This window comes from Thamnophis elegans, chromosome 2 (assembly GCF_009769535.1).
Source record: "Thamnophis elegans isolate rThaEle1 chromosome 2, rThaEle1.pri, whole genome shotgun sequence".
Taxonomy (NCBI): Eukaryota; Metazoa; Chordata; class Lepidosauria; order Squamata; family Colubridae; genus Thamnophis; species Thamnophis elegans.
Genome location: NC_045542.1, coordinates 15595512 through 15611900, shown reverse-complemented (window position 1 = coordinate 15611900; position 16389 = coordinate 15595512). Strand labels below are relative to the sequence as shown.

Sequence of the window (16389 nt, the reverse complement as noted above, 5' to 3'; positions counted from 1 at the left end):
GTTGGGAAACACTGTCCTAATCACCTCAGCCTTGTCTGATGTCGATTTTCTAATGTAACTGCCCCTGGGTTTGAACCTGGCATTTTTTTTCTACATGAAAAAACAACATTTGGTCATCAAAATTGGGCTCCCGCTGTAGTTCCTATGCTTCTGGAATATATTACTATGGTTGAATGAAGGTAAATATCTAATACGTATAGCAGTCCATTTATTGATATAGTCGTCAATAGATATTTCCAGCTTCAAATTTAGAAACAAGAATGCTAAATAGTTATTTTTTCCTATTTTTCCATCTCTGGAAGTTTGGTTGTCTGTAATTAAGGGTCCACCATTCCAATTGCCTATGTTCACTTTGCAGCTTACATTAGGTCAGTGATGGCTAACCTTTTTTCCCCTTGCATGCCAAAACCGTATGCATGCATGACAGCGTGCATGCGCATGCCCACACCCACAATGCAATGCACCCCACCCCGAGCATGTGCACACAACCACCCTTTTCCCCCAGTGCATGTGTGCAACCCCCCCCATGCATGGGCATGACCACCCCCATGTATGCATACAACAACTCCACACCCCATTTTGGGCCTCCCAGGCCTCCCTGAAGCCACCTGGGACCAAAAACAGGGCACAGGGTCACCGCACCCCTCATGACCCCTTGCCCAACACACATGCACATGCAAACATGACTCCCAGTGCCCCCCCAATATGTGCGCACATCTCCCACTTGTGCAGTAGAGATCCAACAATCAGCTGGCCAACAGGATGCACACTGGAGCTGAGAGGGCTCCATATGCCACCTATGGCATGTGTGCCATAGGTTTCTCCATCATGGCACTAGGTTAAACTCACTTCTCTGGAGAATTATCTTCCTGCCCACTTGTTTTGGAAGTGAAGTATTGCTTATTCAGGACAATGTCAGACTCCGCTGCTCTGTTGCGGTCACAATGATAAATCTTCTCTGATACCACTTGTAGTTCTTCATCAGTTATAGTATTGTCTCTGTATGAGAATCCTTCTGTTGGAAAAATAATTACTTTAGCTTAAGGTCATTTGAATCAGTCACTGGGCAAAGCTGCTTAGAACAGGCAAAGATGCCATCCATCCAGGATGATTCAAAGGTAGCAGATAAAAAGCTTCTGAAGAATATTAAGGACAATTTGAAAAGTATACAAGTGTGCCTGTTGGGAATACATAGCTGAAATGATTTCTGATCTGTATCTGTCATATGCATTTAACATCTATCTCCGACCATGTTTTATTTTAAAGTGCAAAGATGTTTTAATTTCAGAAGATACATTTCTAATGTACATTAAAACACATCACACATATTATCTGGGTTTTGCTTTTAAACTTAAAAAACAGTATTATAAGATTTATACTCTGATTAAGCACCTCGTTGTAAGAGATGGAGATACTGAGAGTGCAAAGTTGCAAACATTGAAGAATATCCACGCATGCACAAAGCAGTGCAGTAAGTTTTGCTCAATGTATTTAGTAACAGTCTATATAGGACAAATTATTAGAATAACAGTGGTTTAGTTATCCATGCACAATCATGTTACTCAACACAGAGATTAAGTTACTCAACAGAACAATCCAAAATGTGGATGATTAATTTATAATGCACACAATGTGTCTTGTGTGCAAGACCTAATTCTACCAAAGATTCTTTCTTTTTCCCAAGGAGTCTACTTCTACTTTATCTTTACATCTATTTAGTGAGATTTTTTAGGCTGAATCACAATAATGAAAGAGACAACTGGCAGCACTCATGGGTTTTATGGCATGTGGGGGGGGGGATTAACATCTGTCTAGTTCTGTTCTTGTACTAGAACCACTAGATCATAAAGCAGGAAGGATCCAACCTGACTGCTCCATGTTCTGATCACCATGGAGAGCTCCAAGTATTGTTACAGTCACCTGGAAACATCTGTGAACGTATTCAAATCCATGTAGAGATGACTACACCACTTGATGAATTTCCTCATCTTATTTCACAACAAGGTCTACCTAGAGCAGTGGTCCTTACACTGTGAATATTTGCAACTATTCTGAGGGTACTTTGTTTCCCTGAAAATAAGACCTCCCTGGATAATAAGCCCAATCAGGCTTTTGAACGCATGCGCTAAAATAAGCCCTCCCTGAAAATGTTGCAACATAGCAGCAGTCATGAGGTGATCACACTTGCCGCCTCCTGCACCTCAAAAATATAAGACCTCCCCAAAAATAAGGCCAGGTGTTTATTTCAGGAGTCAAAAGAAAATAAGACCCTGTCTTATTTTGGGGAAAACACGGTAATAGTTTGTCAATCAAAGTTCAAGTATGGAATTGCTGCTTTTGTGATACTTGTATAAAACCACAGCCTGTTTTAATTTGGGGTTGGTTTTTGGAAAAGGGGATATTAATGACATTATTTAAAACTGGGAAAAATTTAAATAGTTTGATAATAGGATCAAATCATGACCCGTCAAAACCGCGCTCGACTAAGCCGCTCCTGATTAAACCACGTCACTGACGTCATCAACAGGGCAGCAACAGCCAGTGCGGAGAAAGAAGAGTGCTTTAAATAGCGCTTTGAAAGCAAGCCGATTCAACTTAAGGTAAGGGTTAGGTTTAGGGTTAGCTTTAGGGTTAGCTTTAGGGTTAAGGTTAGGTTTAGGGTTAGGTTAAGGGTTAGGGTTAGGGTTAAGTTTAGGGTTAGGTTAAGGGTTAGGATTAGGGTTAGGGTTAGGTTAAGGGTTAGGTTTAGGGATAGGTTTACGGTTAGGTTAAGGGTTAGGTTTAGGGTTAGGTTTAGGATTAGGTTTAGGGGGGTTAGATTTAGGTTTAGGGGTTAATTTTAGGTTTAGGGTTTAAGCATGCTTCTGTCTCCATGCTGTTGTCGCCCTGTTGATGACATCAGCTATGCGGTTTAGTCGGACGCGGTTTAGTCGAGCGTGGTTTTGTGGTGGAACCGGATCAAATTATTGAAGAACCAGTCATCTAGAACAAGGGTCCCCAACCCCCAGTTCATAGATTGGCATTGGCCTGTGGCATGCCAGAAACTGGGCTCCACAAACAAGTGAAGGCCCATTTGTGGATGCAGGCAGCACGCAAAACCACATCCCCACTGGTCCATGGAAAACCTATCTCTATGGAACTAGTCCCTGGTGCCCAAAACGTTGGGGGCCACTGATCTAGAAAGACCCTAAAACATGGGATTTATGGAAGATATTTTGGAAAAGACTCATGGTAAAGTAGTACTGTATAGAGTAAGTACCTCTTGGATTCAAGTATACATTGGACTTTAGTTTTCTGTTCTGTTGTGTAGTTGCTAGAAGTGTCAAAAGATCCAAATGCTTCTGGCTATATATCATTAGAAGGGAAGGATGTTTTTAACCCCCTTTTTAAATGTAAATTTTCCTGCTAAATCCTTAAAATTAAAGGAACCCTAGACCATATAGGCCCATGGATGAATTCAGTTTTGTAACTGTTAATGTTTGATTGCAATGATAGGCAACTTGTTACCTTAAAGGTATTTTGAACATGGTTCCCATAAACTCCAGTTTGCAGAGCCAATTGCAATGGATGATAGAACTGGCATCCAAAATATCCCTAAAGGGAAGTGGTTGCTGCCACTGGGTGTCAGTGAAGAGGAAGTAAAAGTTTGTTTTAGCTAGAGGAAATAGAACTGGGGGATGTCTCTATCATCAATGAAGTGAGCAACTGATGGAAAGCTAGCAATTTATTTATTTTAGTTTTTTAGTTTGTCACTCATGTACAAGATAACAGGGATAAAAATAAACATGAATAAGAACACAGGAAATGGGTACAAATAAATGGGGACCTTAGACAGGGATGTTAGGCACACTGGTGCACTTATGCACGCCCCTACTGACCTCTTAGGAATGAGGTCAAGAGTAGACATTGATATAAGGAGCTTCTACTCACTGTTGAAACTGCAATAGCAAAATTAAACAACTAAGAGCCTAGATAGAGGAGGCAGGGGGTAGGGAAGATAATTGGCTATGAATTCCATCATGTTAGGAGCTCCTACCCAATCAGCTCACTCCTGCCTTCATTAGCTCCTCAAAAGCCCTGTGGTTTAAGCAGTTAGCAATTTTCATTGCCCGTTTCATATAAAGAAGAGAAGGTGCCAATACTTGCCCTTTTCTTTGCCATCTGTAGCACCTGTTAAAGAAGGAAGAAATCGGGCATTAATTTTCTGGTTACAGAAAAGCATAAAACTTGTCATTTATTTCTATAGATATGGCCTTTTTGCCAAAACGGGTGGATGATTATCAGCGTGGGAAAGACGGCAGCAACTTCCACTTATCCGTTTTGGATTTTTGCATCTCATCTGGAGGAATATTTTCCATACTTTCCAATTTATTGATTCCCAATAGAGAACTTTTTGAACTCCATATTTATTTATTTATTTAAAAATTAAGTGTTACCTTTAGGTTTTCCTAGGGAGGTTTACAATAGATTAAAATCAGTCAATGAAATCCCAAGCACTTAAAATATAATATCATAACCAGAGGTGGGTTACTCACGGTTCGGCCCAGATCGGGCGAACCGGTAGTGGAGGTGGCGGAAGGCTCCGCTGACTTGCCCGGACACTTCTGCGCATGCGCAGAAGCATTGTGTGCATGAGCGAACCAGTAGTAAAAAGAATAGAAACCCACCACTGATCATAACACACAAATAACTGCCCACATCCAAAGCATGTAACAACACTATCTTGCAAATTCAGGGTGTTAATTGGTTCAAAAATCAAAATTGCTTTGCTTGGTACTGAAAAGACCATGAATTGCTAGTTGTTCCTTATTGGGGTCACAGCCCTCTTGACACTTCAATGTCCTGTTTTCTTTGCATCCTCAAAGACAACATCTCGTTGATTTAGGGATGGACATAACAGGAAGAAATAAATTTTGCAGCAAGACCAACAATGCTGCTACTGAAAAAGTCCCGTGGGAGGAGTGATCTCCTGAGGTCTTCCCTTGGGATTTAACCGAAGTGGGAGAAATGTACAGAGGCCATATGGCTTGGACTTCTGAGATTTGGGGGTGAAGGGCTGTCTTCCTGGATTGTGAGCCTTCAGACATGCAACCCAGAGTCCATCCTGCAAAATGGAGTCTTAAGTTGACAAAAGATGGGACCTGGTTTAAATAGCTTAGTAAACTCCCTTCTTCCATGGGCTTAGCCTTAGGCCCATGTGCTTTCTTTGGCTGAAAACAAAACCGCCTGCAGCAACAAGAAGCAACATATCAAATCTCTATTCCAGATTAGGTGTCTCCAATTTGACAATAGAGTGTTTTATATATGACCTTAACTTTTTGAAACAAGGAATTATTATAGAACATTTATCTTATCACTTGTTAAATCTACACAAACTTGGAGAATATGGTTATGCATGAAGACAGTCACTTTTCGTATGTGTGTGTGTTAAATAGAGGACAGTCTGCTGCTAATCCTGGCTAATTAAAAAAAAAAAAGATCGGTAGGTCAGACTGGTGAGTAGTAAGATGGGAGACAACCACAATACCAAGTCTGTGTCTAGACTGAAAAGTTTAATATGTGAGAGAAAGGCAATGTGCATTCTGATTTCAGGACAACTAAGATATAGTTGTGACATCCATTTAGTCAAGCTTGATCAGAGAATGGTTTACCTGTTCTGCAGTGGATGTGGTAATCTTCGCAACAGTTCTGCTTTTGTTCACATTTATCATCACAGTGGCACTCATCTTTCTTGTCATATTTTTCATTACACCGTCCTTGGCAGGAATCCGCAGGCCCGTACAAAGCTGAAAAGTAGAAGTATATCAGGAGAGGCAAAATAATTAGCAGAGCTGCGATTAGCAGTAAACGCCAGTGAAAAGATGATCCCGGTGCAGTATTTGAGGGCTAATGGAGTGTCTCCCTTGGCTAGAAGTTGGCTTCAGGAACATTTGGGTTCTGTTCCTTTGAATATTGTCAAAGAAAGGGGCTTTCTCTAAATGTATAGAGATTACAACACCTCAATTCTGTGTGGGTGGTGCATAGAGAACATTTGATTGAATTGGCTTCCACATTGATTTTAGATACCCACTCAAAATAATGGTGGTGATCTTTAAAACGCTGATGCTTAGACTATATGAAGGGCTACTTATTCCTACAAACCTATCCATTCACTGAGATCAACTTCAGAAGCCTTCCTGCATCTAAAGCTTTGAGTTCCCCTTCCAAGGGAGGATTCTGTCATTACCTTGTTAAGAATCATTGGAAGATGGTTCAGAGATGCTTTATGCCACCAGGAACGTCTTTCTCAGCTTTAACCTAGATCCTATTTTTGTTATCTGAATTCACTTGTTTGGATATAACCCCTTAGAGCAGGGGTGTCAAACTCATGGTGTCATGTTGTCATCATGTGCCGTATTGTAGCTTTTTTCTCCTTTGCTAAAATGGGGCTGGGCATGGCCAGCATTTGACTCATCCAGTCCGCTGGCCACCCTGCCTTAGAGCAACAGAAGATACATCTCCCGTGTCTGCATGGTGACCCTTCAAATATTTCAAAAATATTATCAGTGTACGCTTGAGGACCTCATTGCAATGGAACAGAATGCAATTAATGCTGCTCATTTCTGGGTCAGATTTGTTTAACTTGCACATATTTTATAAAATCTTGTATTTTATATTTTATATTTTATTTTGTATTGTATGCCTTATTTTAATTATGATGCTTCTGACACAAATCAATCAATCTGTACCCAGATCCATTTTTTTTTCAATATAACATCCAGATCTTACAAATCTTAGATCTTAATAAATATATTTTTTCCTGGATGTTTTAATTAAAATAATAGTATTCAACTGATTTTTTAAAAATATTTCTTCTAAAGCAGAAGGTTAATTCATTTTAAATATTCATTTTTGTGGCTGTTACACATTTGTCTTCTGTTATAATGAGACTTCTGTTTGGTGTTTATTTACTCCCATATGTTTTGCACCTACAGATTGTACCAATCCATGGCTTCCAATGTATATGGGATCAAAGTTTCTAAACATTATGGCGCTATTCCTTTCTCTGCCCAAGGATTTCAAAGAATTTAATCCATAGAAGGATACACACACACAAATACACATGAGAGACCTTTCAGACTCTCAAACAGTGAGACTATTTCACCACAAAAGCACATTTTTTTCATTATAGTACAGAAATGCCAGATTAATGATTCACTCTTCACTGTGGTGTTTGTTCTCACCTACCACTATTTTTACCTGAATTCAAGAAATTACCCATGAGCTTCACAGCAGGGCAAAGAAAACTACATTTACTCAAATATCTTCAAATTTGTTGACAAATAAGTCTGTTTTATTTTCTTATTCATTATAGAATCTCTTGGGCCAGACCATGGTGGGCATTGTGCTATTTTCAATAATATTATAGATAATATAATACTTTAATATATAATATTATTTATTATTTGTAATGAGAATTCTCTTACCTTGGGCTCTGCCTCTGGATTTGTTGTTACCTGTAATTTCATAAAGAAGGCAAGGAAGATTTAAATAATGTTACTTGCAATCCCACAGCCTACCTTCATGCAAGTCCTCACTTGTTCTGGAAACCATATTATTTTCTCCAGGACAACCAGTTATAAATGTCAAAATTACTATCTCGAATAAGGCAGTTGATGGCATGGAATTATATTTGGCATAACGTCTTTGTGAAAAAGGAGAGAATTTTCCTGCTATCAAGGGAATTCTATCTTCAGAACAGGATTCATTTTGAAGAGCAACATATAGGTAGTCCTTGACTTACAACCACAATTGACCCCCAAATTTCCGTTGCTAAGTGAGACATTTGTTAAGTGAATTTTACACTATTTTATGACCTTTCTTACCACAAGAGCCGAGGTGGCGCAGTGGTTAAATTCAGCACTGCAGGCTACTTCAGCTGACTGCAGTTCTGCAGTTCGGCTGTTCAAATCTCACCGGCTCAGGGTTGACTCAGCCTTCCATCCTTCCGAGGTGGGTAAAATGAGGACCCAGATTGTTGTTGGGGGCAATATGCTGACTCTGTAAACCGCTTAGAGTGGGCTGAAAGCCCTATGAAGCGGTATATAAGTCTAACTGCTATTGCTATTGCTATAGTTGTTAAGTAAATCACTGTTGAGTTAGTAACATGGTTGTTAAGGAAATCTGGCTTCCCCATTGACTTTGCTTGTCAGAATGTCACAAAAAGGTGATCACATGGCTCTGGGAATTGCAACAACCATAAATATGAGTTAATTGCCAGGTATCTGAATTTTGATCACATGACCATGGGGACGCAGCAGTGATCATAAATATGAAAAACAGTCATACGTCACTTTTTTCAGTGCTGTTGTAACTTCAAAGAGTCACTGAACGAACTGTTGTAAGTTAAGCACTACCTGTATTACATCTGGAATGAATTCAAAATAGTTTGTGTTTGTGTGGAGGGGGTTCGTTCATGCAACATATACAAGATGGACTGAACTAACAATTGGTCACTTTTCATGGATGAGTGTGTGCTTGAACCCAGTCCTAGTTCAAAATTATAACCCCTAAACCATACTGGCAGTCTGGCCATAAGGATGCATAATTTGATGATGGTGAAAATACATTAATCTAAATATGCTAAAAAGTAAGTTCTCTTTAATTGCCTTCAGCTCTCTTACAAAATACTGTTCTTCGGGCTAAGCTCTTTGTATTCATTTAATGCATTACTTGCCGATGTTGAATATTATATAATACATAATATTAAACTCTTCCTATTGTCTCCCCTCATCTTTTGAAAGCTAATTTTGATTCTAAGAAATGCAATTTATGGTTTTCCATCTCTTTCAATCTATGAGATGTTCACGTCTTGTTATCCTCGCTTTGGTGGTGATTCATATTTCATAATCAACATTGAACACTTAGCAATCAGTTGTCAGATCAACATGAAGCAGAATGATGAAGGAAGCACTTGTGCCCTGCAGCGGCTATGATGACCCATTAAGTGCTTCTCTTGCACAACTTGGCCACGTGCCAAGGGGGATCATTAAGCCATACAAGTGTTTTGAAGTTCCGAACTGTGAGTGAGAGAGAGTTTATACCAGCCCATGCTCTTGGGACATCTCACCCAGATTGCATCTTCCTGTTGGATATAGTTTCTGCCAGGACTATGAGATCCTTCCTACGTAAGGAACTGATGATATTAACCAACCTTAGCTGACCTAGAAAACTAAGCAGCCTGGTTAGAATTTGGATCCAGAAAATCCCAAGGCAGTCTATTCTATTCTATTCTATTCTATTCTATTCTATTCTATTCTATTCTATTTCATTCCATTTCATTCCAATCCACTCCAATATTCTGTTCTGTTACATAGCTGCCCATCTCAACATGTTCACCATGTGCGCTTAGGTTTAAATCCAATAAGGATATTTGGGCTTTCTTTAGAGAAAGGATATGAAATATTCCATAATAATATATGTCCTTATACATATAGTGAAACATGGTAGTTTTTATGATACCTTAACTCAGGATTTCCCAAATTGTGTAACGTTATCCCCTTTGGGTCAGTGCAGTGAGTCATGGGGAGATGTGAAGGATCTTTTGGTTACATTGTTGCAATAAATCCACTTTTCCCAAACTTTCATTTCATTGTTTTCATTGTTCATTTGTGTACACTTCCATGTTTTGATTTTTAGGGAAGGTGTGTGTACATTAAGACTACAGTAAAGCCGGCTTGGTGACTTCGGGCCAGTCATTTTTTCTTAGCCCAGCCCACCTCTCAGGATTGTTGTTGTTGTTATGGGGAAAAGAGGAGGAGGAGGAGGAGGAGGAGGAGGAGGAGGAGGAGGAGGAGAAGGAGAAGGAGAAGGAGAAGGAGAAGGAGAAGGAGAAGGAGAAGGAGAAGGAGAAGGAGAAGGAGGAGGAGGAGGAGGAGGAGGAGGAGGAGGAGGGAGTATTAGATATATTTGCCACTTTATGTTATGTATAAAGTAATAAAGATGGAATAAAAATCTAATATTTAAAGAGAGGTGGGATGACAAACATTTAGGAGCTTCATTCTTAGACCTATTGCTTATCTGCCCGGGCTTTATTATCTCTAGGTTATTTTCTGCATTCTTAAATGTTCCGTGTTTCTCTAACTTGTGTTCTTTTTGATACTAAATAAAGTTTTTAAAAGGAAAATCCCAGGCCTGTGCTGGGGACAAAAAAACTCCAACCCACTGAAGACAGCATTGGCAAACCATTCCAAGAAACTGTGAGTTCAGATGGAGGACAATTTATCTTGATGAAAAGCATAAATGGTTCCAACTAACTTTAATTTACTCCTTGAAGGAAATACCACAACTTGCTGCCCCAGGCAGCTATTTTCCACCGTTCCCCTCTCTCAAACTCTTCTTCCAGGTTTCTAGCATCTCTGTGCCGCAATGTATATACAAACGCTTTGATAGTTGATCTGTCCATTATGAAAATGGACATAAATTGCAATATGGAAAATGCCCCCCTCTATAAGAGGAGGTCAATCTTCCATTGCATAGCCTAAGTCAGAGAAAGAGGTGAAGGGTCTATACACTGGTTTCGCAAAGAATCAGATTTAATACACAGCTGTCCCTGGAATTCTACCTTAACCACTTCTTAGCTTTTCTACTATAAAACTCCCAATCGGATATGCCAGTTGAGCTGGTTCCAATGTAGCCTGCCAGAAGAAACTTGATACATCTGCATTTCTTGCTTTGCACCCAAAGACCCGTTGGACACCTCTTTACTCATAGTTTCTCATTGCTGCCATGCTTCCACCCACACCAGCTACTTTGATTTCCACCCTGTTTCAGCTGGAAGGGGAAAAAAAAATGCTACAAAATTGTTTGCTTGGAAATGCCAACTGACTCAGCCTAATTCGCTGAAGACTCACAAGGAAGATGCACTGATCTGCTAGTTTCTGAAGACATAACAATGGCCTTCTGTGAGCATTCAAATGCTGCTTTTCTTAGCGTTAATCTAACATGCTAGGAGAACATTTTACCACTGCATTGATCAATAATCATTACTTCAAGGAATAGCCTAGCCCTCTTACCTACGGTAACATGTGATTCCTATGACTATGTTTTCGGGCTTACGGCTATGTTTTCGGCTTTTCAGCTTTCAATTTCCAAACATTAGGGGTGTTCAAAAGTTGCGATGTGCCTTGGAGATTGTGAGGATATTTTGGTTACTTTAATATAATTTAGATGTGCTTGGTAAGTAACTGCATAAATGTCATAACTTTTAAAATTTTTGTTTCATTTGAAATGGGCAATCATATTTCCTACCAATTCCAACAGTATAATCCTAAAAAAAAAAAGCTGATTTTTTTTTCTAAATGTCAGTTGAGTTCTGCAATATGCTATCAATATGCTATGATCAGAAAAGAAATCAAACATCAAAGCTTGCTTGAAAAATTGTGTGTATGTGTGGGAGGGGGCATTTTATTCTTCCTCCAATCTAAAATGCATTCTGGATTGTTCCAGTTTGATTGTTACCCTATTTTCCAATATTATTATATCTTAGTATTTTCTTGATAGTCATATCACACAGTCCTCGACCTACAATTGTTTGTTTAATGATGGCTTGAAGTTACAACAGCCCCAGAAAAATTGACTTATGACCCATCCTCCTAATTATGACCATTGCCCTACCCCACAATCACAATGTGATTGCAATTGAGGCTCTTGGCAATCGCCTAACATTTATGATGTGGTTGCAGAGGCTTCTGGTCATGTGATTACAACATTCCCAGCTGGCCTCCAACAAGCAAATCAGTAGGGGAAGCTGGATTTCCTTAACAACTGTGTAAATTCACTTAATAACCATGATAAAAATGGCCATAAAATTGGTTCCAATCATGTGATGACTCATTTAACAACCGCATCCCTTGATATAACAAAAATGTTACAAAAATGCAGAGGTGGGTTCCTACCAGTTCGCACCAGAACCGGTTCGTCAAATCTACCGGACCAGTTAGAAGAGGTTCCACCAGTGGACCCAGAAAGCAGGCCACACCTACAGAAGGGGTTCCAAACATTTTTGAAACCCACCACACACACACATACACGCACACACACACACACACACACACAGACTCACACAGAGAAAAAGAAAGAGAAAGAAAGGAAGAAATAAATAAAGAAAAAAAGAAAGAAAAGTGAGAGAGAGATGAAAGAAAAAAGGAAAAAGGGACAGAGAGACAAAAGGAAGGGGAGAGAGAGAGAGAGAGAGAGAGAGAGAGAGAGAGAGAGAGAGAAAGAAACACATGACTGGCAAGCCACTCCCACCAGGTCACATGGCCAGCAAGCCACTCCCACAAAGGAGACCACACCCACAGAGTAGGTTCAAAAAATTTTTGAAACCCACCACTGCAAAAATGTAACAAACCCAATAGAAACCCACAAAGGGAGCAAAATCCAGGTGTGACAGGTATGGGAATGATATCCAACTAGGTTTTTTTTCCCCCTTTAATTAGCCACTTCAATATTCAGCCCATTTTTGCTCCTCATTAAAGCAGCCATTGAGGGTAAGGCTGTCCAACTTAAAAAGTAACAAAAAGTTCTTTTGGGATCTGAAGAACTGCATGAAGTGAAACATCTTCAAGGAAAAGACAAAGCAAGTCAAGCTGCCTTTTGAAATCACCTTTGGGACAACCATGACCTGGATGGCTGAGAATCTCCATAGACACGCATGAACTACAAGTTCTGAAACCACTTCTACAAAGCTGTACATCCCTAGACTCGTCTTTCTTGAGAGGGTAATCAAGGAATCATAAATTATGAGAACTGAACAGATTCTTAACACATTCAATCTGTTGCTGCAATTAGGGCATCCTTAATGAATGTCAGTTTCTGCTAAAATTTCTCCAGGAAAAGTCTTTTCTGATTCAATTCCATCTCTCACAATCTACAACGAGGGCTCTTCATCTAGCAAGCTATGGTAGTTGTAAGAGAACCGGCATCAGGTTCATAGGTGAAGTGGCAATATATAAATAAATAATTTTAAAAAGTGGAAATTACAACCCAGTATAAACTGTACGTGTGTGTGTCTGTGTGTGTGTGTGTGTGTGTGTGTGTGTGTGTGTGTGTGTGTTTGTTTGTTTGTTTGTTTGTTTGTATGAGGGGCTATATGTGCGGGTTTCCATGGAGGGGAAAATAACCAAAACACCAGGTTTGTAGAATCCTTCTTGCAGGTTCTTTTCCAGATGTTTCTTTAGTCTCTGTTAGGGGTTGACGAGCCACTGTACATAAACAGAGAGCAAACACCACTCCCTTCTAGCACTGAAGGTGCTACCTAGTTGGGTCATGAAACAACTGCAAGAAAATAACCAAGACAAGAGAGTACCAAGGACCCAACAACTCAATCCTGAGCTACAAATATTATCTTCTACTGGCAATAGATTTGATTGAGTTACAACGAGGTTGTATGAATCAAGCTGGAGAAATGTTACACTGGACTAGGACTACTGACTTGACTGCAAGAGAATGTTGACATTCATGTACACTTCACCTAATCATAGTGAATCTTTCCTATTACTCAACATCAGTTTCCTATCATCCAACTCAATCATTTATTACAAAATTAGTACAGCTGTGGCTTTTTGAGCATGTCATATTAAAATATGTAAAAACTCAAGTAACATTCATGTCTACCTGATCCAAAGCTTTCTTATCTGCTTTCTTCCTTTTGGCTTCCTCCACAATAAATGTATCATGGATTGGCAGCCTAACGATCACTGCCTATACATAACTGACTTCAGCTTTATTCCCATATGGGATCACAAAGAATGGCAATTTAAATATTTCTTAAGGTTTGAAATTCTCCTAGCAAGTTCTTTCTCAGTACCTTAAAGTATCAGACCATGAAGCCATCACTTCTGGTTGCAATTCTTCTAAACAAGGTCTATTTACAAGCAAACTTACATCCAGATGCTAGATTGGAAATCACTATTGGCAGGAGGAGAAATCCCCAGCTCTTCATTATTGCCGCAGCCCAGATGCTGAGTCTCCAAGAGGTACAGGAAACAGACTCAACCAACTTCAGCCAGTTGTCATTGTTACATCAGTATATATTACATGGGTGGTTCATATGGAGACAAGCTAGGAGGAGCTTGAGGTTAAAGGATAGATAGCACAGCATCCCACAAGGAGGGAAGAGGCGTGTCCACCAATATCAACCCTTGCCATAGGCATGAGTCTATGTGTTCTAGTCTGATATCAATCAAATTAACCCAAGCAGGAAATTCCTGTTTGCAGCTACTGTGACACATGCATCTGCCCATAAGACAAAAGTGTGCTGAGATGTATCTATTTGTAGTGAATTCATTTGGGAAGGTCTTTATCTGTGTAGGATGCCCATTAATGCCTTCAAAACGCGATGCTAAAACGATAGTCACTAAGAAGTTGATCTAGGTCAGCCTTGACACAAATCTCACCTCTCAGCCACAAAATTTTATAGCATTAGACAAGCTACAAATTTTCAGCCACAAATCTTCACATCCATTAGCAATGTATGAGGATTCCGCAAATAACATTGGGATCCTTGGAGTCAGAGAAGACTTCAAAGACTAGCTGCCTTACAGACAGGAGATCACCACATGGGCGTGGAAGATTATCCAAGGTCCTCTTAAATTCTATGATTCTGTATGCAGATTAGTATCAGCCAATTGTATAGTTCATAATACCATGACATTCTGCACAGATAAATAAATAGATGTATGTTTGTGTGTTTGTGCATGAGAGAGAGAGAGAGAGAGAGAGAGAAAGAGAGAGAGAAGGAGGAGGAGGAGGAGGAGGAGGGGAGGGACAGAAGGAAGGATGGAAGGATGGACAAACAGAAGGATGGAGAGATGGATGGACAGATGGAGGGATGGACAAAATGTAGATGGCTTAGGAGTCAAGAGACCCAGGTTCTAATACTCCCTTAGATAGAAGCTGGCTGGGTGTCTTTGGAACAGCCACTGTCTTTCAGCTCTGGACTGGGAAGTCAAAAGAACCCTGTTTATTATTTACTATGGTGGACATTTCAAAACAGGGAAGATGAAGTTGTTCTAGTGTAGAAGGATAACAGTGTTTTAAAAAAATAATTGTCAGAGTTCCATTTTCTGTTTCACTTGATCCCCATAAGATTTGAAGATATAACATTAAATAACTGGCAGAGATAGTTAACCAATTTTATATGAATTAATGATAAAAGACCCACAGTAAATTTCAATGTTTTATAAGATTCAAAAGAACAAGACAGATTGGCATTACTAAAATTTAAATTACCAAGATAAATGGATAATTTAATTTATCAAAATAATTTAAACTGGATTTGGATATCAGAATGGATGATAACACTTGTTGGCTAGATTGCTTCTATGGAAGAAATGGGACCTTCGGATGGTCTGCCCAAATATCTTTGTTTGCTATAAATAGAAAATTACAAAGTTTAAGGAATCACTCAAGAATAAATTGCATTTTAAAAATATGGGATAGGGGAAGAAAAGTCCACATTTATGGCCTCTTACTTAATATTAAACTTACTTTGATATTAAATAGTAATTTCCATGATAGAGAATGTACAAAGAAATGTAATCAAGAAGGGACAGTAACTTATTAATAAGATAAAGATGAAATACTTCAAAATTTTCTCCTCCAACTTGCTAGAGCCACATCTTCAGTTTCAGTCTTTGCAAATAAGCACGATAGTTCAAAAGGGATTACAAAACAAAGACAGAACGCTGACAAATTCAACCGTTTGAAAACCCTATTACACAAAATTCAGATCTTTTCCTGGAACTGATCTATATCTTGAAATAGAATTCAGAAAGGAACCAAGTCAAAGGCTGAATAGAATAGAATTCTTTTTTTCTTTTTTGTTGTTGCTTGTATCCTTACGATTTATACTGATATTGATTGTTTTCTGATTGCTTATTTTTACCTTATGACTAACATTAGGTGCTGTACCTTATGATTCTTGATGAATGCATCTTGTCTTTTTACGTTCACTGAGAGCATATGCACCAAAGACAAATTCCTTGTGTGCCCAATCACACTTAGCCAATAAAGAATTCTAAAGAAGGAATTCTAAAGAATTCTATCTGCAATCTGATCACTTTCTCATCAACCATTCCTAAAAAGTCTAGGTTAGAGATTGGATGAAAATTATCCAGACGTATTGGGCTTTGATGGAATCAACATCTGAAAGGAAGGAGGTTACCGGTAGAGTAGGGGATGTTGAAAGATGTCCCAACCGGGACTATATAGGTAGGAGGAAGTGTAGGAGATCAAACACTTAGGTCTACATGAGGCTTTTCCAGGAGAAAAGCAGGCAGTCTAGTGAGATTCCTATGAACTGGTAAATCAACAATAAAGAAACCTCTTGACCTAGACCTCAGAGAT

At 39.2% G+C, this 16389-nt stretch overlaps 1 protein-coding gene across 1 annotated transcript in view; it reads right to left on the bottom strand.

The window, feature by feature from the left end:
- The window catches only part of ENDOU (endonuclease, poly(U) specific), a 31130-nt gene that overhangs the window by 10038 nt on the left and 4703 nt on the right, over positions 1–16389 (bottom strand). The window contains exons 2-5 of the mRNA XM_032212305.1: positions 7467–7496; positions 5652–5786; positions 4147–4170; positions 850–1015 (exon numbers count right to left, since the gene is read on the bottom strand). Coding sequence (XP_032068196.1) covers positions 850–1015; positions 4147–4170; positions 5652–5786; positions 7467–7496 — 355 coding nt within the window. The remainder of the gene's footprint in view (positions 1–849; positions 1016–4146; positions 4171–5651; positions 5787–7466; positions 7497–16389) is intronic.